Source organism: Littorina saxatilis, linkage group LG12, assembly GCF_037325665.1.
Source record: "Littorina saxatilis isolate snail1 linkage group LG12, US_GU_Lsax_2.0, whole genome shotgun sequence".
Taxonomy (NCBI): domain Eukaryota; kingdom Metazoa; phylum Mollusca; class Gastropoda; order Littorinimorpha; family Littorinidae; genus Littorina; species Littorina saxatilis.
In genome coordinates, this window is record NC_090256.1 from 33,364,000 (window position 1) to 33,386,313 (window position 22,314).

At 39.9% G+C, this 22,314-nt stretch overlaps 1 protein-coding gene across 1 annotated transcript; it reads left to right on the forward strand.

Annotated features, from left to right (window-relative positions):
- On the forward strand, window positions 1-18,210 carry LOC138981780 (uncharacterized). Its single transcript, XM_070354857.1, has 7 exons — window positions 1-423; window positions 9,867-10,014; window positions 10,707-11,401; window positions 11,808-11,974; window positions 12,369-12,872; window positions 13,213-13,565; window positions 13,762-18,210. The coding sequence occupies exons 2-7, from the start codon at window positions 9,876-9,878 to the stop codon at window positions 14,109-14,111; spliced, it is 2,208 nt and encodes a 735-aa protein (XP_070210958.1). The 5' UTR covers window positions 1-423; window positions 9,867-9,875; the 3' UTR covers window positions 14,112-18,210.
- The last annotated feature ends 4,104 nt before the right edge of the window (window positions 18,211-22,314 follow it).

Consider the following 22,314-nt stretch of genomic DNA (forward strand, 5'->3'; position numbering starts at 1 on the left):
CCTGTTCGTCTGCTGTGAATGCCGCTAACAGCAATTAATGCATGAAACTCTGGATAGTTCTTTGGTACGGGTGCACCGCAGACATGAATGCACTAGCATACATAAATTATCATTATGGTAATTTACAAATCTCTGCGATTCGATTGGAGCGGCAAGAAAAAGACAAAAATAGTGCATACAGTTGTCAGGTATAGCTTTCTGAGAAATAATCTTTGTACATAAGCCAACGCCTCGAGCTGAAGCCCGACTGTGGTGCTTCTCAACGTTCACCTGCTACTGTAGGGAAATATTCGATGCTTAAAATCAATTAAGACGGTTTTACTTCAGAGAGACACCAACAACTCAGGACAGGAAAAAGAGGGTGCTTGAAAGAACATTTACTATCAGAGAAACCATTGGACATTGACATTTACCAGCATCAAGGTAAAATCAAATACTGGCTTATTCATTATTTGTATTGTATGATTTACAAGCACTAATAATAATAGTCACGACGACGACGACGACGAGGACGACGACGATGATGATGATGATGATGATGATGATGATGATGATGATGATGATGATGATGATGATGATGATGATGACGAGGATAACGATGATGACTAGTCCTCGGGAAGTCACTCTAATCATACAGTACTGTGTACTTTACACATGCACAATATTTCCCCTCTTCCCACAATCCTTTCTTCATACTACTGTTCAGACATTTTAAATTGAAAACAGTATCACCGACGATCAGTTTTCATTCAGGTTTAAAAAAAGGGTTCATCAAAGTAAGCATTTATATGATTATGTCATCCACTTAGAAAAGCTATGGGTTATTCTCTAGGGCTCGGTGCCAATTTGGGACACCCATTCTCAGTCATTAAAATGATTATAACGTATATTAAGTGGCAACAAGAATGTATTCTCTTTGATTGTTTTAATTATTAATACTCCAGTTAGATAACGATACAGACATTCCAAAAAAAACCATAGGATACATTTTTGTCTTTTTAAAAAATTGTTTTTCATGACGTGTAACGCAAGTGATGTACTTTGAAATGTTTGTAACTGACTGAACGTAGACAAACAAAATGCGCAAGTATTTCCAATTTTCTCTGCAGGCCAAGGATATGTATGGAACCAGTATCTATTAATTAAATCAATTTGTGTGGTTAAAATGTCTCAGTTTAATAAAGAAGTATCACCTTCGTAACATCGTTTCGACTGGTACACAGCTCTGGAGGTATATTTCACAAATGTTCCTCATTGTCAGGAATTGTTCTCAATCGTTTGTCACTCATACAATTTCACTGTTTCATGTAACAAATGTGTTCCATTGGTTCATGTCATAACGTCATGGAAGACTTGATACTAACAAACTAGTTCAAACATGCAAGGCCTCGGTGTTAGGTCACTGATTTCCATTTCCATTTACTTTATTATTCCAATGCTGGGAAATTCGGGTCGCTTCCTCCAAGTGAAAAGCTAGCAACAACAAGAGAAAGATTGTTTAGATTGCATCGACACCCGTTTGGCTGCAAAACCAGTTGAGAAATTTAGAACATGCCTCTAGAAAGTTAGGTCTTAATGTTAATTTGGAAAACAAAATTAATAGTTTTCAGAAAGGGTGGTCACTTAGCTGCAGGAGAGAAGTGGTTTTATGATAAGAAAGAGATTGAAGTTGTGAACAGTTATAAGTATTTTGGGATATATATTTATTTTGAACCAAATTGGTTGAAATTTTGGTCAAGTAATCTTCGACAAAGCCCGAACTTTGGTATTGCATTTCAGCGTGGAGGTTTACACATTAATTAATCAGTTTGCTCACTAAAGTTGTCATTAAAATGAAATTGTCGCAAACAGATTCAAAATCGATTGCATCGTATTCTTCATCAAATTCTGAATCTAAAAATACATACATACTGTATGTTATGTTTACTCTTAAAATGTGATCACAATTAACGAAAATAGGTTAGTAGGGGAAGGGCTCCTAATATGGACCACTTTTTGTTTCACGCTGATAACTAGCTTGTTTTCTTGCGAAGAAGTTTCATTTTGTGTTTGGTAGTCCTTCTCTCTTAGGTTAACCGTTAGGCCTAATTAGAGTGAAATAGCTTTGATAGATATTCAGCAAAAATTAAATACAGAAAAAACACAAATGGTCCATATTAGGAGCCTGGGCGCCTAATATGGACCACTGAAGCGGCCTTCTCGAATCACTGTAAAAAGAAACATGATGCTGCAACTTAGTGTACAAGTCAGACTAATCAAAATATGCTTTAGATTTATCTGTTTCGGGTTGATGAGAGCATTATTTGAAGCACACCAGGAAACTAAAGAAGCTTATCAGAAACTGAGTGAAAATAGGTGAAATTATCAACTTTCAGTTTCACGAAAAGAAGACTATTATTTTGTGATATTTTTTTTTAAATCTCGAAGGCTAGTTATATGTTATTTCCAGCAAGCTTCTGAATGAATTAATAAAAATAGCATTTAGCTTTTATTTTCTTCGATTTGTTGAAGGTGGTCCATATTAGGGGACTCACACATACTTTGAGATTTTGCAATTATTTTTTGTTTGCAGCAGAAACTCGAGGTCAACACTGCTAAAATGTAAGGCCTAAAAAAAAAATAGGTGTGGTTACGGTAACCCGACCTACCCTATTTTTAGGGGCCGACCCTATAACTTTTTATTACATTTGTCAAAAACCCCACAAAAAACAAGAAAACGAGTGCAGAAAACGCCATGAAAGCGAAAGCGCTCGAGTCGCACACTTATTTCCCTGTCAAGTAGGTTTAATTTGTACACATTAGAAAAAAAAGTTAAAAAAAAAAAGTGATTGCCTACCTTCCTACCGTATTTTTTTTGGAATATGTTACCGTAACCACACCTATATATTTTATTTTTTTGCCTAACAAATACGGTCTTAGCTGTCATATGTAGCAATTTTTGTGTGATAAAAGCTTTGACTGTGGATAGAAACGAGTCCGTTTTAGGCGGTAAATTTAGAGTGAACCCTGCCAAAAGTGAAAACAAGTCGCGTAAGGCGAAAATACAACATTTAGTCAAGCTCAGTCGAACTCACAGAATGAAACTGAACGCACTGCATTTTTTCACAATGACCGTAGTCCGCCGCTTGTGCAAAACGGAGTGAAACTGACGAGCCTGTCAAGCGCTGTACCTCTCTTCGTTTTAACTTTCTGAGCGTGTTTTTAATCCAAACATATCATATCTATATGTTTTTGGAATCAGGAACCGACAAGGAATAAGATGAAATAGTTTTTAAATCGATTTCGGAAATTTAATTTTGATCATAATTTTTATATTTTTAATTTTTAGAGCTTGTTTTTAATCCAAATATAACATATTTATATGTTTTTTGGAATCAGAAAAGGATGAAGAATAAGATAAACGTAAATTTGGATCGTTTTAAAAACATTTTGTTTTTTACAATTTTCAGATTTTTAATGACCAAAGTCATTAATTAATTTTTAAGCCACCAAGCTGAAATGCAATACCGAAGTCCGGCCTTCGTCGAAGATTGCTTGGCCAAAATTTCAATTAATTTGATTGAAAAATGAGGGTGTGACAGTGCCGCCTCAACTTTTACAAAAAGCCGGATATGACGTCATCAAAGGTATTTATCGAAAAAAATAAAAAAATGTCCGGGGATATCATTCCCAGGAACTCTCATGTCAAATTTCATAAAGATCGGTCCAGTAGTTTGGTCTGAATCGCTCTACACACACACACAGACAGACAGACAGACACACACACACGCACACACACACACACAGACACACACACACAGACAGACAAGACAGACACACATACACCACGACCCTCATCTCGATTCCCTCCTCTACGTTAAAACATTTAGTCAAAACTTGACTAAATGTAAAAAGAGAAAAAGCCTAACGGTTTTGAGGTTTGTGTTTCTGCAACTGTTTTGACATGTGAAAGTTATCCAGAGAGGGTGAATACAGCCAATGAAATTGTTTTGAGCGCTCTAGCGCCGTTAGTTTGTCAGAACAGGAGGTGGTCCATATTAGGAGCCGGTCCATATTAGGAGCCCTTCCCCTACTACGATTAAGATGTAAGAAATCGACCCAAAAATGGTTTCATTTTATTCTTTATCATTTCCTGATTCCAAAACCATATAGATATAATATGTTTTATTCAAAACAAGCTCAGAAAATTAAAAAGAATACAGAAAAACGCGCTTTATTCCTTACCACAGTACGCTATAGCGCTATTCTGCCTCGTCACTTTCACTTCGTGTTGCACGGGTAAACTGCCGCGGGGATTGACGTACGAAGCTGTATTGTCTCGGTTAAAAAAAATGCAGTGCGTTCAGTTTTATTCTTAAAGGCACAGTAAGCCTCCCGTCAACCATCACAGAGCTCCCCGAGCGTCTACATACAGTACAAGCATACTAACCTTCCATTTGAACGCTCACCGAACAGGAACATCCTAACTGCTTTCTGTCGAGCGTGAGAAATTTCCAAAGAATTTATTTTCGTGGACTTGCTCCTCTACAACAATGGCGCCTCGTTTTGGTGCTGGACGGCTGTTATGAATATCCCGGAAATCACGCCCGGACAGTAAGCCTCCCGTAAACCATCACAGATACTGTCAGGCAGTACACACAGTACAAACACCCTTCCATTTGAACGCTCACCAAACGGGAACATCCTAGGTGCCCTACGTAAAGAGCGAGCAATTTTTAAAGAATTAATTTTGCAGATTGTCTCGAACACTTTTTGGACCCATCCTGAACTCAGGTCAAAAATGAGTTACTTCCCTTAAACTGGCGATAGCCGTGGATCGATGATTATCAGAATGTTTTTGGACCGTGGTGCGTTTTTGCGCTATAGCTAGACCTAACTTTTAAAATCTAAATGATAAATTGACAGCTTGTTACACAAACATTCTTTAATCATAAAAGAATTCTTTTTTCATCAAGACAAGATCAGTGCAATTCGAAGTTGTGAAAGTTTGAAAAAAGAAAAGCCCGGAAGCAGGGTCACGCAAGGGTCGTAGCAGACGACGGTTTATGCGGCATATCGCCGTTCCTCTCAACAGTCAAAAGCCATCGCTAGAGTTCTTGTGAACCACAGCCGTTTGTTTCGTGCATAAAAACGTGCTATTGTAGATAAGCTCACATAGAGTCGCATTCAAATGACTAACTGACGGCTACATTGTGAAAAAGGGAAACTGGATCACACGGGTTCACGATGGCTCAGGGGTAAGATAAACCACGCAAAAATAAATTCTTTGAAAATTGTTCGCTCTTTACGGAGGGCACCTAGGATGTTCTCAATCGGTGAGTGTTTAAATGAAAGGGTGTTTGTACTGTGTGTAAAAGCCTGACCGTATCTGTGATGGTTTACGGGAGGCTTACTGTGCCTTTAATGGAAGGGCGCTGGTTCTGTGCGACGCCTAGTTTTCGAGATACGTGTGACTGACGAAGAACAGGACGTCACATTCCAAATAAGCACGACTATGTTGCAGGTGGAAGCCGCTGAGATTGCATTTCTTCGGGAGGTTTCCGCAAAAATAGATATTACACGATTTGCGCGAAACAGTTGAGAAGCAGACGATCTCTGAGATCTCTGTTCGTCTCGTGATAACGTTATTTTGTATGATAACGATTCACTTGCAAACTAAAGTATACAATTTGGTGTGTCAGTGGTAAATGTAAATAGAAATGTGTAATACAGACAAAGCAAACAAATAAACGTGTTTTTCTCGTGAAAATGTTGCGTTGTGCGGGTGTTTGGGTGGCCACGTGATGTACACAAAGCAAAGTGCACGGACTCTGCTCTGTGCTGTAACACTGGCAAGTTCAAAACACGAGAAAAACGATTTCGTTATGCGGGCAGCCACGGGGGATGTATGTATTTTTCAAATGGTTGTAAAATAAGTCTTGTATTTATCACCGTACTCGGGCCCTGTTCTTTTTTTCGTCACACCTAAAACCGTTATTTCTTGTGAGCGACGCAGCATTATCTGTGTTTTCAACAGCTTGACTAAATGTAGCAATTTCGCCTTACGCGACTTGTTAAATATTGGTTTAAAATTAAGAAAATGCCAGAGTCAAGATTTCCCAGACAAGTTCTCAAAATGATGTAGTCGAACCTGAATGCACAGGGAAATTCATTAGGTTGTATTATATTAAAGGATGTCTCGAACCATATGGTTTCGAAAATGTGTGGGCGAACGGAGTGGAAAATGAATCAGCCTTTCTTTCCAGTTTTAAGCAGAAATTGATTGACCGCTTTAAAAAAAGAATTGCTAATCAAAATTCAGTCAAGTGACAGATTTCAAAGTTACCGATTGTTTAAAAGTCCGTTTAAAGCGGAACAATGTTTGAACGATATCACAATTAAAATGTTTTGAGATGTGTTGGTAAGATTTCGTTGAAAATAAATAAGAGGTTTTATTCACAGGGGTTGGAAAGTAAAAGCGGCCCTTTCTGTCCGAACATTATCGAGGACGAAAATCATTTTTTTGTTTGAATGTCACGCATATGAAGAGATCAGAAAGAAGTATAATATTTTGACCCTAGGACATGATAATTGAGAGCCTCTTTAGGAACCAACGTTGCAATGTACATTTTTTTATGCACTTAAGAAGCGTGAAGAAAGTTTGGAAGGATTTTGAGCACGATGTACACATGTTACATGTCTTTCATATCACACCGAGAGTCTACCAGACGGGAAAATCAAAAATAGAAAAAAAGAAAAAAAAGGACAGTCACACTACGTTTTCCTCGTGCATATCTCGGGACAGACTGACCTAAATCATTCACTGAACCAAACGAACACTGACAGACACTTGTTGCACTACAGCTTGGGACAAGCAAAGGCACAAGACACCGGGTTGAAGAAATAAAAATCCCCTCATATATGTTCAACAAAAGGTTATATAAAGACAACCAAACATGTGTCTGCTCTGTTACATTATCTTGCTGCCAAACAAACTCTACACTAATCGTCATAAAAAAACGTAACACATATATTAAGCTGTAGAACTTTGTGATGCGGCCAGATATAGTAAAACAAGTATATTACCAGAAAGGTAATTCATTCCCCTACCGTTTGAAACAAAGAGTTTCATTTTTCATCAATTAGTTTTTATGCAGTGTACCGGAGACCTAGGACACCCCCCAAAATAAAATTCGCAAAAGCAAATTTGCAGACACTAAAATACACACAAAATCAAAATAAGCAAGACTGACCCCGTTTTTGATCTCAAATTGAAGAACAACTCATTTTTACCCATACAAATTGATATGGTTCAACTGTTGTGCCTAGCAGTGTTGTTTTGCCATTTTGAAGAAGACGGGTGTCAGCCTCGTCAGAAGCCGTAAAATGCCTGTTTTGGCGTCATTTCTTGTGGACTATGTGGGTAAAAAAAACCTGTTGTTTTGGAATGGCTCATTGTATTGCTTTTAAATTTAACATGAGTATTGATAACACAATTGCTAAACAGTGTGTAAAATATCATGGCGTGTTGATGAGTTTTTTGGACGAACTGAAACTTTTCAGAAACGTTTGATTAAATTGTAATAACTGTTTTACAGTTTGGTTGCAAAAATTCAGCATTTTGCACACTTCAACACAAATGAATATTACAATTGGGGATCAATTTTGGTACAAAAGCAACAACGCGCTTGTGTGGTATGGAAATATGAACGCGAAACAACAATTACGAAAAACATTAAAAACCAAGTCAAGCGCAGCAGACTGAACTGGCACGTCACTCACAGCGATAAAAAGCGTGCCAGTTATCGAAAACTGAAAATGAATAAATACATCTGGGGGTATCATTTGGCAGAACTTGTGTGTAAAGTGTCATGAAGATCTGCCCAGTAGCTTTCTGGGAATCGCTCTACACACATAAAAAACCTTCGTCTTCATTCCCAGTCAATGTTAAAACATTTGAGTCAAAACTTGACTAAATGTAAAACATAATGGCAGAAAGAAACAAAGCGCTCCAGTAACAATATTGATATTAAACGCCGCAGCAAGACAAATCGACAACGAAAAAAGGTGACTCAGTCTTCTATTTAAAATCATTACACGATATCCTTTCTGAAAAAAAGAGGACTTGCAATTCTGACAGAAGGAAGACTTCTTCCTATGTAACCCGATCATCCAATCATAAAGGAACAATACGACCCTTCTGTAATGTATCCTACACCGGTGACTAGACTTGAGGGTTCTCCAAAGTCGAACGATGTGTTTATCTATGCATAGTCATAACATTTCGCACACTCATATAAATACCTAAAAGGAACTTCTATGTAAAGACTTGGCATAATATGAAAATACATTTTTATTTAATGACCCCAAAAATCAAAAGTGATACGAATTTTGCCCCCTCTCCAAAACACAAACTTGTTGTGCAATAACAATAACATTTAAATATACTGATGTCAAAACGGCTGATGAATACAATTACAGTAAAAAGAACACTTTTGTTTTCGTACAAAGTGTTCCACACCATTACATATCTGAGAAAGAAGTACACAATGGTTTATTGCACTGTCTAATTCATGTTGTTTGTTCTCAAACCACAACCAGCTTAAGTCAATCAACAATGTGTCCGAAGGATTGTGGCAAAAGTTGTAGGGTAAAGGGGGGTAATTTGAACATCTTAAGATCTAGACGCTGTGGCTGGCCCATAGAAGTCGGTAAGCAAAGACGATGGGGTTATATCTCAAGATTGGGGTCAGACCTACACAACATATGTAAGTGAAATAAAGGATCTTATGTGTTTTGTCAACACACGGACTTGTTTCTTGAAATTTGAGAAAAGTTCAAATTGTTCGACTAGTCGGGTAAATTGAACAGGGCAAAGTCTAAATTATTTACGCGAACTCAGAGCTGTCAGAGCTTTCTTCCTGTCTTCTTAAAACCATTTTCCATGACTGAAAGACAACCCACAGAGTAGAGATATTGCAATTTTCTAACATCAATACTCAAAAAGTTGGACATTCAGCGACATTCAGCTAAAAAGTTCTCACTTGCCACCCGTTGTTATAGTCGTTGCGCCATTTTTTCTTATGCAAACGTCATTAACAATCACCAGTAACGTAAAAATACTGTGACATAAAAAATTGTTACACGAACTTTTAAAATATTCGCCTTGTTCAATTTACCTCCCCTGTTCAATTTACTCGCCCCCCCCCCCCCCCCTTACCCTATCACTTAAAAAAAGTCAATTAGTCAAGAATGTTGTATATATTTTCCTTAAACTTGGTGTACAAGTTAATCTTCGTTTTTTACATTTGTGTGCAAACTTTCATGAAGATGAACTACTGGAGAAACGCCAAAATATTCACACCATGCGGTCCCCTTAGACTGTATTTACCAGTGCTAGGAAAACTAAAACATTGTCAGGTTCAAGAAAACACTTGAGTTAACTTAAAAACAGAATTAAAAAAAAGGAAACATTCATATATTTCGAATTTTTCAAGTACACTGGCTCTTAAAGATCAGCAACAGAAATAGAAGCAACAGTTTCCTTGTATAGTTTAGCTTTCTTTTTTGACTTTCCGAGAAAGATTTAGGGTCACAAGCAGGGGATAGAGTGTAGGCTACAGACAAGTGACCATAAACACATCTGAGTTTTTTCTCTCCTTGTTCGTGCGTGTGTGCGTGCGCGCGCGCGCGTGTGTGTGTGTGTGTGTGCGTGCATGCATGTGTTTTTGTGTGAGTTTGTGTGCGTGTCTCTCTCTCTCACACACACACACACACCCTCACACACACACACACACACACACACACACACACACACACACACACACAGAGAAAGAGAGGAAGAAGGTGATGATAATTATGTTGCTAATTATTCACTTTCACTGCAGCCTTTCAACATGCTTCCAAAACGTACAAGAACAAGGGGGAAACACGGAACAGGTGCGAAGGCAGCTAAGACAGATGAACCATCCTCAAAAGAAAAGCAGCAGGCTAGAGACCAAGCAAAGGCCGGACCTTCCACTTCGGGTGGACTAGGTAATGTTCCATGCAACGTCGACTACAGAATGTTTAATTCTTACCGTGTTTTCGCCATTGTTTCTGGGATGTATTCAAAGAAATCTACTGAACAGGTTTTCAGGAACTTTACATAAAACTCCTCCAAGCGATATCCCCACCCGTTCTTTTTTCCTATTCTCGATAAATGTTTTTGTTGACGTCATATCCGGTTTTAATAAACAAATTTGTAAGGCCATTGTAGACGGATCTTTTAGAAATACACGTAGCTAGCTGAGAATGTGAATATAATTATGTGCTTTTGAGAGAGAGAGAGAGAGAGGGGGGGAGTGAGAGACTGAGAAAGAGAGAGAGAGAGGGGGGGAGGGAGAGAGAGAGAGGGAGGGAGGGAGGGAGGGAGGGAGGGAGGGAGGGAGGGAGGGAGGGAGGGAGAGACTGGGAAAGACAGACAGACATGCATGGCTTAATCTTTGAGACAAGCATATGACTACTGGCAGGATCAACCAGAATGCCACCTGTTGTAATCTGAGACTGAGAAAGACAGACAGACAGAGAGAGAGAGAGAGAGGGGGGGGGGAGGGGCAATGATACTATACATTTACTGAGCATGTCTGGGTATTTACCCAGGACAACATAGGGCCTGTACATCAGCTCACATTTCGTTGCAATTTAATACATTTCAACAGCCATAGTTGTTTTTCTTGGCTTTGAAGGGGGTGGTCAGCAACTCGCTAAGCTACATGAAGCCAAGTTGGAGTGGCATAACCAGGTAAAGGAGTGGTTCCCAAATTGGAAGAAACAAACCTACTTCCTACCCCCTGTTTTCATGAGGAAGATACAGCGGAGCCAAGAAATGGTATGCAATCAAGAAGTCTATGTAATCAAGCCGCCAGGAACAAAAGCTGGAGAGCAAGGTTACCACGACAAAGATCGTCGCGAGGATGAAGCTTTCGTGAAGGTGCTTAACAGCCTGGAGCAGCTGACGGAAAGAGAAGTCATGTTTGTCATTTCCAAACTGGAGTTTCGTTTCTATCTTAATGTATCTCATTACGAGAATGCAGCTTCCATGCTGCCCAGGCCGAAAGACGAAGGGTTACCTCAAGGCAAGGAAACGGATGGAGACTTTGACATTCTCATTATTCACAGACAACTTGGACTTGTGGCTGCAGAAATGAAGGCGGTGGGAGAAAATTCTGAAGAACGGTTGGAGACACAAAAACAACGAGATCAAAATCTGGTGAACAAGATAGAGCAGGCAATCAAGCAAATAAGCAAATCGCGCGAAATGCTGAAATACTTGGTATCTGAGGATGAGATTAAACCAATGATCCGGACCAGTTTGATGCTGCCTAACATCACTACTGACCACTTGCGGACAGTCCTTGGCAGTAATGCCAAGCTTGAGCAGGTATTTTATGTTTTTTTCATCTTCTTCTTCTTCTTTTTCTTCTTTAGAAGACATAAGCAAACGATCCCAATCTGCTTGTATTATTCTTGTGAGAATGTAATTGAAATAATGAGCGTGACTGTGCATCACGCATCACAAGTATTAACGCATGTGATGCATAGTTGTGAGTATTGTGTACATGGTCTGTGTGTGTGCGTGCATGCATTCGTGTGTATGCGTGTGTGTTGACGTTGTGTGTGCGCGGTCGTGTTTGTATATTTAAGCAGGGTTGGGTGAGTTTGCGACTGCGAGAATCTTCATACCCAGACCAATTATTATGATTATGAGTACATTACGTTTGCTTGTTTTTTGGTTAGTGTTTTTTGTTTGCAAGAGATTCACATTTAAAAAAAAAATTAACTGACAGGATTTGCGCAAAAGTCTTGATGTGGATAAGAAAGCAGACCTTGCCGAGCTGTGCCTGACCAAAGACGATGTAGAAAACCCTGCTTTCCCTTGGTGGGAACGCTTTGTAACAGCATGTGGCGAAGACACCACCATGACCGATTCTGCCTACCTCGACCTCATCTCGCGGTGAGTTCGGGTATGCTTCAGTTTGTGGGTAGGTGCCCTAACACGGCACTGCAGACTTGCTTTAAAGTGTGGGCAATCAGTCTAAGGGAAGTAAGAGCAGAAAACGAAGATACACCTGGTCGTCAGGGTGTACCAGAAAAGGGATCATTGCATTAAAACCAAACATTTGTGACATTCTACATAGTTCTACTTGCAAAAGAGGCACACATAATATATACATAGTGTTCAAATGAACATTATGTGTCTACTGTATGAACACCAGAGGACACTATGTGTGCTACTTTTGCCATGAGAACTATATACAATGTCACAAAGTGTTCACAACTTGTCACAGAATTGTAGTTAAAATGTGTTCAATTCTATTTAGAGAGTCTGTCCTGTATGTTTTCTTCAGGTTTGGTGGCCCGGCAACAACTGTAGCAGTGCCGCCAGTGAAAGTGTTCTCTTCAGCCAAGCCGGCTCCGTGCCAGGCTCGTGATTGTTGCATTCACTCAAAAGGAAATGGCGTGGCCGAAGCTGCAAGAAGAATGGCTCCACAAGACATTGTACTCAACCGCAGACAAGTAGGAATCCTCACCAAGCATAAGGAAGGAATGGTATACCTCACAGGACCTCCAGGCACAGGCAAATCATTGGTTTTGATCATGAAAGGGCTGGACTGGCTGCGTACAGGAAAAGCAGTACAAGTAGTCACCAGCACTCCTGATGGCAAAGCAGCGTCACGCATGATCTTCGCTGAACTGACGAAGTCTGGACTACCAGGTGCAGAGGAAAAGATCAAACTTCTCGACTTTGACCTGAGGCGCGACAGAGAAGAGGATATAAATGCGGCCGTTGATACGCTAACAAAGGTAGCAGAACACGGCGAACTCTACATTGTCGCTGATGAAATGTGCAGGTAAATAAAGGAGGATGCTGATGTGTAGGGTAACTGTCCGAAAAAAGAAAATAGTGCATAACAAAAAATTTGATTTCCCTTAAACATGACACTTGTCCAATTTCTTTTCGTCGTACTCAAGAGAATACAATGAAGTCAGGAGGTTCTGCAACATTTGCACCCTCTTTTTGTTGTTGTTGGTTTCACTTGAAATATGACCTGTTATAGATGCCAGTAATCACTGTAAATTTGAAATCTTTTTTAATATGTGTTCTTTCACTTCAGCTACTAGAACACTTCAAAATGCCGAAAAATAGTATATACCAAACGTTGATCCAGATGTTCTTTTGAAATTTTGCAGAAACTTTACGAAGCTGATAACCCCGCTGAAGAAAGTTTTAAATACACTTCATATCTGGGCGGCCTCTATTTACGGTGGGCACAAACCAGCAAGAATGGTTAAGGAGGAGTTGACTGAAGCACTGAGGACACCACCGCGCATCACTAAAGAAGTGATGATATCTGGTTATATAAGCCATCAAAATGAGGTCTCCCGTTACATTTCAAATCCCAACGCACCAACGCCCTGTGAAGGTCCAGGCATAATCAGCATTATTCACTGTCCAAAAGATGGGCACATTCAAAAATATACCTACGACTGCGAGAAGTGCGGAGAAGAATTGGCATCCAAACTGAAACAAGACTTAGGCGTCGGTAAGGAAGATATTCTAGGCTTTTTCTCCGCTTATTGTCATGTTGACCAGTAACATATATAATTATGTTTCATAGATAGTTTATACGCATGTTTGTTTCTGAGAATGACATTTGTCTCACCCATAATTATATCATTTTGTTAAGTCAAAAACAATTGTTTTAATCGCTTCTGTTTCCTTTACTTTTTCGTTCACAGGAAAAGCAGGTTCACAGCTAAAGTACAGCGATGTGTTTGTGCTTGACGCTGAAGAAAATGGCGCCTCCAGCAACATGTCACCAGGATCGGGTCTACTCAAGGGTCTGAGGGATGCGAATATTCCAGTACGGGTGCTCAAAGCAGGAGACGCAGAAAAGACCTTTCGAGAAGTGGCCACCATGACGGGACCAAACCAAGTGGTTGTTGCAGATTGTAGAATGGTCAGCGGTCTTGAAAGACCAGTGGTGGTCTGGGTGGAGGGGGGCAAGAGAACAGTTGACGAGGACATCGGAAGGCTGCATGCAATGACGCGCAGCACGTCCCAGCTTATCTGGGTCAGACCTCGTTGACAAGGACTCGCTTATGAAACACTGGATAATAGTGTTATTGCTAGTGCCAAAGAAAAGAAATCTTTTGGGTTTTTATGACAACTGCTCTATTCCATCAATTGAAACTAATAACCCCTTAAAATCACAAAACAGATAGACTGGTAACGTTCCAAAATCAAGAATAAAAAAAATAACTTGATAAGACATTCACTAGTTCATCTACCAAATTATGGTAAACAGACAAACAAATAATTAGGATAGGAATCATATAAAAGGCAGAAACGTATCTGAATATGTTTTCGGTCCGATCTCTGACAAGGAGGTGCCTCCAGAGTCTTTCCTTTCTTGTTTTTGTTAAATTTAAATTCTTTATAACTTCTTGGACTATCCGTTTGTATGGCCATGTTGGGTTTGATGCGTGCATGCCTGGTTTTATCCTGTAGATGGGTGTCGGCACAGAAGGTCTGCCCGCTGTCCTCAGCCAACATGCTCCGTCTTCATGGCAGCTCAAATTTTTTATCGAGGTTCTCTCCTCTAGATCCGCCGTGTTTCGCCTAGGGGCTTGCACTGCCTAGTTGATAGGGTCACCTCGTAGAGGATGTGGTCATAGACCACGCACGGTCGGTCTTGGGATAGGGAAACGTTATGCTAGTCCGGAGGGATTACGCCACAATGGCCACCTCGCGAAGACCCAGGGTCCTAGACTAGGGAGGTCCAAGGGGGAGCACCGGGAGGGCTACCCCTCTACCCGCACCTCCAACACAATCCCTTCCCCTGGTAGCTTCATCCCCAAGGAGGAAACAGAGCTACCTGCAACACCCCCTTGGACTATAAATTGTATGGATGTAATCCTCCTCGTGTGTATATGTGAATGTTAGATTGATACGATTATGTTGCCTTGTCTATTAACAGAAGCTGCAGATTTGTTCATATAATTTGTGTATTTCTATATTTGTTTTTCAACTTGATGTTTTTGGAATAATGGAATGTATTTGTTGAAACCAGCATGTGTTTGATCACTAGCCTTCTTTTTTTCTGTTAATTTGCTTAGAAAATTTACATTTATGAGGAATATACTTAATTATATATTCATTTTATTGTAATGTTTAGAGTAATATATGTCTATTACTGTTGAGCTATAACTACATTTGCTTGCAAACTGTATGGTACTGCATAGTTCAAATTATTAAAAAAAAATGGTTTTAACAAAATCCAAAAATACAACGTTTACTCTTCTTTCAAATTGATAGGGACAGATTTAGAATTCCCACAACTTCGCATTTTCCTTTTAAAAAAAATCGCTATTTAAATGTGTTTAATATATGGTACATACATACATACCTAAAGATCACAGCCTTATTTTAAAGACATACTCCTTCTTGTGCAAACCATCTTGTAAACCATCTTAGCTCTGAGTGGGATTCTGTCAAAATGAGCATCCTTGGCCGTTTTCTGTGCAAAATTGGATTGTTTTGCTGAATTAATTTTGTGACTTGCACCTGTGTCAAGCTGTGGAATTACTTATGCACACACAATCCTACTGTACACAGGAAGCAGCCATGATTTAGATTGCTGGTATCTGTCGGAGTAAGAGGATGCCATCTTGTCCTATGTAAAAGCTTCAACATATCTGGGGTGTCTAACATGGTCGTTTATACAAGAAGGTGTGTATCTGTCTACATCAAAGTTTCTTAGCTTTCAGACAGACAAATGGGTTTCAGTTGTGTGTGGGTGTTTTTTACACCGTATGTCAGAAAATAGAATTTTTTCAGTACTAATTCTTTAATGTACCTAGGAATTTCATGGTAATAGTTGATTTTTAAAAATTATTTTACATTGCGTGTTCCTGCTTACCTAATTCTATTTCTGCTTGCTAATCGTATAGTGTTGAATAGGACTACTAAACTGTCCTTTTCTGACAAACTTTAATGCTGGAATTGAAATGTTTATAATTACATTTATTTTCATTTTGTATCATGAGATGTAATATTGCTCAACTGAGTCCGAGAACTAGGTATTGTTGCGGTTTTGTTCTGTGATATTGATTTTGACTGCAAATTGCACGTCATAATGTAAGACGGATTCCAATTGTTCTGGCGAATTTGAACACTGCATCTGGATTCATTTCCGGTATATTCACGAATTGTAGTAGGGTTTTGGACGTACGTAGCACATGGTGGCCGCCATTATTAGTATCGGACTTCCGTTTCTTTCAGACAAGAATTAAGACAAGTGTAGTCACAGTCGCTTCAAATGTATCATTACGTCATGTTTTTAAACAAAGGGTCATAATCGCCTTTCGTATTTTTCCTAAGCTGAAACTGTATTTGTAATCTGTCGCTGTCTCTGTGGGAAGAATAATCGGAAAGGGTAAAACATGTTTCCCACGCGGTTAAGCATGTGAAAATTTCATGCGAGGACGTTTCACTGAGGATATACTTTAGTAAAGTGAACAACTGGATTACGGTGTACAGGAGTTTTGTGTGCTGATCAGTCTTTTAAAGCAAGCCATGTTGTGGTACAGTTTCACGTGTTTTTTCCACGTGTTTTCTAACCGGAAGTTCTGGTTCCCTCAACAAACCGTATAGTTTGTTAATTATGCTGGGTCACGGGGTCCTGCAAGTCGAGAATATGCTGAACGTGCTGTTCAGCATATTCACGAGGTTGCAGGAGCAATAGCACATTTGTTTAAATTTTCAATTTGCTTGTACAATGTAATATTTCAATGTTTCAATGTTTTATTATACTCATCACAAGGGGCCAACTTTGGGCATGGGGATGAGGGATAGAATATTTGTTTTGGGGAAGGTTGCCGAATAAGGACCACTTTTTGCTTTATGCTGAAAACTAGTTTGCTTTCTTGCAAAGAAGTTTCATTTTGTGTTTGGTAGTCCTTCTCTCTTTAGTTAACCGTTTGGCCTATCAAGAGCGAATAAGCTTTGATAGACATTCAGCAAAAATTAAGTACAGAAAAAAACACAACTGGTCCATATTAGGAGCCTAGGCGCCTAATATGGACCAGTGAGTAGGCCTTCATGAATCACTGTAAAAAGCCCCTATACTTCAAAATAACATGATACAACTTAGTGTGCACGTCAGACTAATTCAAATATGCTTAAGATTTATCTGTTTCGGGTTGACAAGAACGTTAATTGAAGCAAAACAGGAAACTAAAGAAACTTATGAAAAACAGACAGAAAATAAATGAAATTATCAACTTCGACGGAAAGAAGACTATTTGTTTAATATTTTTTTGGAGGCTCAAGGCTATTTTCAGCAAGCTTCATAATGTGTAAATGAAATCAGCCTTTAGCTTTTAACAGAGATCTGTATCTCTGCTTTTAATGTCTTCTGAGACGGGCGCAGTGGCGTGGCGGTAAGACGTCGGCCTCCTAAACGAGAGGTCGTGAATTCGAACCCCGGTCGCTGCCGCCTGGTGGGGAGTGGAGATTTTTCCGATCTCCCAGGTCAACTTATGTGCAGATCTGCTAGTGACTTAACCCCCTTCGTGTGTACACACAAGCACAAGACCAAGTGCGCACGGAAAAGATCCTGTAATCCATGTCGGAGTACGGTGGGTTAGCGGCCCTATGCTCCACAGGGAGTCTACAGGAATAAGTCAAGTAAGTCAAGTACGGTGGGTTATGGAAACACGAAAATACCCAGCATGCCTACTCAACGAAAGCGGAGTGAGCTGACTATGCTCTCAGAGTATAGTGTGGGGAACCCAAATGGGCAAACGAGCTCACACGTAACCAGAAAATTCTGAAACGCTAAAGAATAAGAAGAAGAAGAATGTCTTCTATTTCTTGAAGATGGTCCATATTAGGGGACATATACACATACTTTGAGAGTTTGCTATTATTTTTTTGTTTGCAGTAGCAACTAGGGGTCAACATCGCTCAAATGTAACAAATACAGTCTATGCTGTTATATATAGCAATGTGTGTGTGATAACAGCTTTTGTTGTGTACAGAAACTAGACCGTTTAAAGCGTCAAATTTAGAGCGAACGCTTGCAAAAGTTTAAAAACAGAAAGAAAACGCCTAACGGTTTTGTGGTTTGTGTTTCAAAAACTGTTTTGACATGTGCAAGTTATCCAGATAGGGTAAATACAGCGAATGAAATTGTTTTGAGCGCTCCAGCACCGTACGTTTGTCAGAACAGGAGGTGGTCCATATTAGGAGCAATCTTCCCCTACTTCGTTTTATTTATTCCTGTAGTTCGTTCGTTAGTTAGTTAGTTATTTTGTTTGTTTGTTTGTTTGTTGGTTGGTAAGTTAGTTAGTTAGTTGATTTGTCAGGTAGATAATTATCAGCTAAAAGCATGTAGTCTTTACAGAATTTGTATTTGTGCACAAAATGTATAAGGAGCTGTAGGTGGTTAATCTTATTTAGTCTGCTTCCAAATGCGCGGCTGTGCTTTCATTACCAAATGTCGATTAGTCTACATAATATTTGTTTTGATTCACATTGTATGCTATATATTGTATATAAAGCTGATTTTTACATGTAGTCAATATAGCTTGCAAAAGCCTTACAGGTTGCAGGAGCAATAGCACCTTTTTTTTTATTTCAATTTACTTGTACAATGTAATATTTCAATGTTTTATTATACTCATCACAAGGGACCAACTTTGGGCATGGGGATGAGGAATAGAATTAAGATGTATACAACAATTACAACAAGTAGTACCAGAAATAGCAAGGAATGATACATCTACAGAAGTACACATAGTGCAAGAGTAACTCTCACAATAGTTCTCTTGCACATGATGGCTTGCACATGATGGCTTGCACATCTTGCACATGATGGCTTGCACATGATGGCTTGCACATGATGGCTTGCTTGAGATTGAACTGAAGTTTGTGAAGGTACGATGGATAACTGCTTAAAAATTCTACTTATAATTTCGGAAAGGTCGTCTACTCTCAGTACTTCAGTAAATGTCCACCCATACAGCATGAAACATCGCGCCTACATTTGGCAAAATATGATTTGTTCTTATATTTGTTTGTTGTTGTTGTTTTCTTTTTGTTTTGCTTATGGCAAGACCATACAAGAGCAGCGTGGTCATTTAATCAATGAAACGACGTTATAAAAGCAAACTTGGTGTCTGTCTCTAAGAGTGTACACCAAACTAAATAACTGACCATGCAGTGGCGCAGTAAGCCTTTTTCTTTTATTTCTTTACTGAAGATTTTTACTTGTATTTTTTTGAGAAGCAATACAAAGTTTAAAAAAACACCGAAGTTCTACATTTGTTCTTGGACATTAGAAGGTCTTTGATCATTTTATTTCTTTGACGTTTTTCTTACATGAAGCTAATGGACATCAATGAACAAAAATCTTCTGAACAATATTGCTTTGTCTGTTGGTTTTATTAGGCCGAATAAAAATATAGGTTGGTTTAGGGTAACGTGACCAAATAAGAAAGGGTCGGTAGGTCCGGTTTTTTTTTTCTCCCTTAAATTTAGTCGATTTTAAAGGAGGTTACTTCCCTTAGTCTCTGTCTCTGCACTGTCCAGAACGCTTTCCTTGCACCCGTAAGTTGTCCTTACTGTAAAAGTGAAAAGGTCGAATCAATTTATAGCCACGCGAAAAATACACTGTCATCTATCTATTATATTTATAGATATAGATATATATATATATATATATATACTAGAGGAATACCCGGCTTCGCCGGGGTGAATCGCGAGACAGAGACAGACAGCGTGGCGGTTCATCACAATCACCTCTGCAGGCGAAGTCCTGTCAAACGGGATTGAGAATTTTAGAGCTTATTTCTTAGCCCTATATTATCTGTTGTGGCTTCTCAAATGCCAGAACATACAGACAGACAAAAGCCGCTAGACCCCATCACAAACAGAACTCTACAATCCACAGGTTTTTGCCCACACACACACACACACAAACACACACACAGAGAAGCCGTATATATATATATGTATATCTATATCTATAAATATATAGAGATAGGTGAGAGTGTATTTTTCGCGTGGCTATAAATTGATTCGACCTTTTCACTTTGACAGTAAGAACAACTTACGGGTGCAAGGGAAGCGTTCTGGACAGCGCAGTGACATTCTAAAAATAGTTACTCAGAAACGTGAATTTGGGGTGAACGGCGCGAGACAGAGACAGACAGCGTGGCGGTTCACCACAATCACCTTTGAAGGCGAAGTCCTGTCAAACGGGATTGAGAATTTTAGAGCTTATTTCTTAGCCCTATATTATCTGCTGTGGCTTCTCACATGTCAGAACATACAGACGGACAAAAGCCGCTAGACCACATCACAAACAGAACTCTACAATACACAGGTTTTTGCCCACACACACACACACACAAACACACACACACACACACAGAGAAGCCGTATATATATATGCATATCTGTATCTATAAATATATAGAGATAGGTGAGAGTGTATTTTTCGCGTGGCTATAAATTGATTCGACCTTTTCACTTTGACAGTAAGAACAACTTACGGGTGCAAGGGAAGCGTTGTGGACAGCGCAGTGGACAGCGCAGTGACATTCTAAAAATAGTAATAGTAACTTACAAACGGGAAAGCCACACGAAGGAAGGGAGATAAACGCCAAACACTGGAGAAGATAAGGAAGAGTTACTTATAATGGTGAAATGAACACAAAAACCAAAATCAGTTCAGCGCTGCGCGCTGAGAGCACGTGTTGAAATATCTCATCGATGATATTGTGTCCGGGGTGTAGCTGAATACGGTGTCCAAATTTGAAAAAGATCCACCGAGAACTTTGGCGTTGTGATGTGGTGTAGCGGCTATGGTGTGTCGGTATGGGGGCCCGGGTAGCTGAGGTGGAACCAAAATAGCTGAGGTGGAACCAAAATCGGTTCAGCGCTGCGCGCTGAGAGCACGTGTTGAAATATCTCATCGATGAGGTTGTGTCCGGGGTCTCTCTGAATAAGCCCACCAAATTTGAAGCAGATCCATCGAGAACTTTGGCCGTGCATGGCGAATACACAAATACACAAATACACAGATACACAGATACACAGACACACAGACACAAGTCGTATATATATATAGATACTAGAATGAATACCCGCTTCGCCGGGTAGCCGGCTTCGCCGGGAAGAAGTACTTAGAGCCGTACGCCGGCTCCGAACAATGGACCCGCCAAGCTTAGGTCCCTCCCAGATTCGTGGAATGGGAACAGCACGAAAATGATTCAGTGGCCATAATGCCATTCCTGACCATATCGAGTCCCATCCTTGTCGACGAATGTAACCGTGTTAATCACCTTTGGAGGCGAACTCCACTCAAACAGGATTGAGCAATTTAGAGCTTATCTCTAAGCCCTTTTGAACTGTTATGGCTTCTGAAAGGAAGGCCAGTACATAAAATTGCACAAAAGCCGCCAGACCACATCACAAACAGAACTGAACAATGCACAGGTGTTGCTCACATAAACACACACACACACACACACACACACACACACACACACACACACACACACACACACACACACACACACACACACAAACACAGAGAAGCCATATCTATAGAGAAATAGATGACAGTGTATTTTTCGCGTGGCTATAAATTGATTCGACCTTTGCACTTTTACAGTGAGGATAATTTACGGGTCCAATTTACGTTCTGGACACTGCGGTGACCTTCTAAAAATAGTAACAGAACGGGAATATCCGAAGATGCCTCCCTCAAACTATAGTGCACCATACGAAGGAAGGGAGGTAAACGCTGAAAACCTGGAGAAGATGAGAAGATAAGGAAGAGTTACTTATAATGGTGAAATGAACACAAAAACCAAAATCAGTTCAGCGCTGCGCGCTGAGAGCACGTGTTGAAATATCTCATCGATGATATTGTGTCCGGGGTGTAGCTGAATACGGTGTCCAAATTTGAAAAAGATCCACCGAGAACTTTGGCGTTGTGATGTGGTGTAGCGGCTATGGTGTGTCGGTATGGGGGCCCGGGTAGCTGAGGTGGAACCAAAATCGGTTCAGCGCCGCGCGCTGAGAGCACGTGTTGAAATATCGACCAGGTTGTGTCCTGTACCGGGTCAACCTGAATATGCCCACCAAATTTGAAGCAGATCCATCGAGAACTTTGGCCGTGCATGGCGAATACACAAATACACAAATACACAGATACACAGACACACACGCAGACACAAGTCGTATATATATATAGATACGGCTTCTGTGTGTGTGTG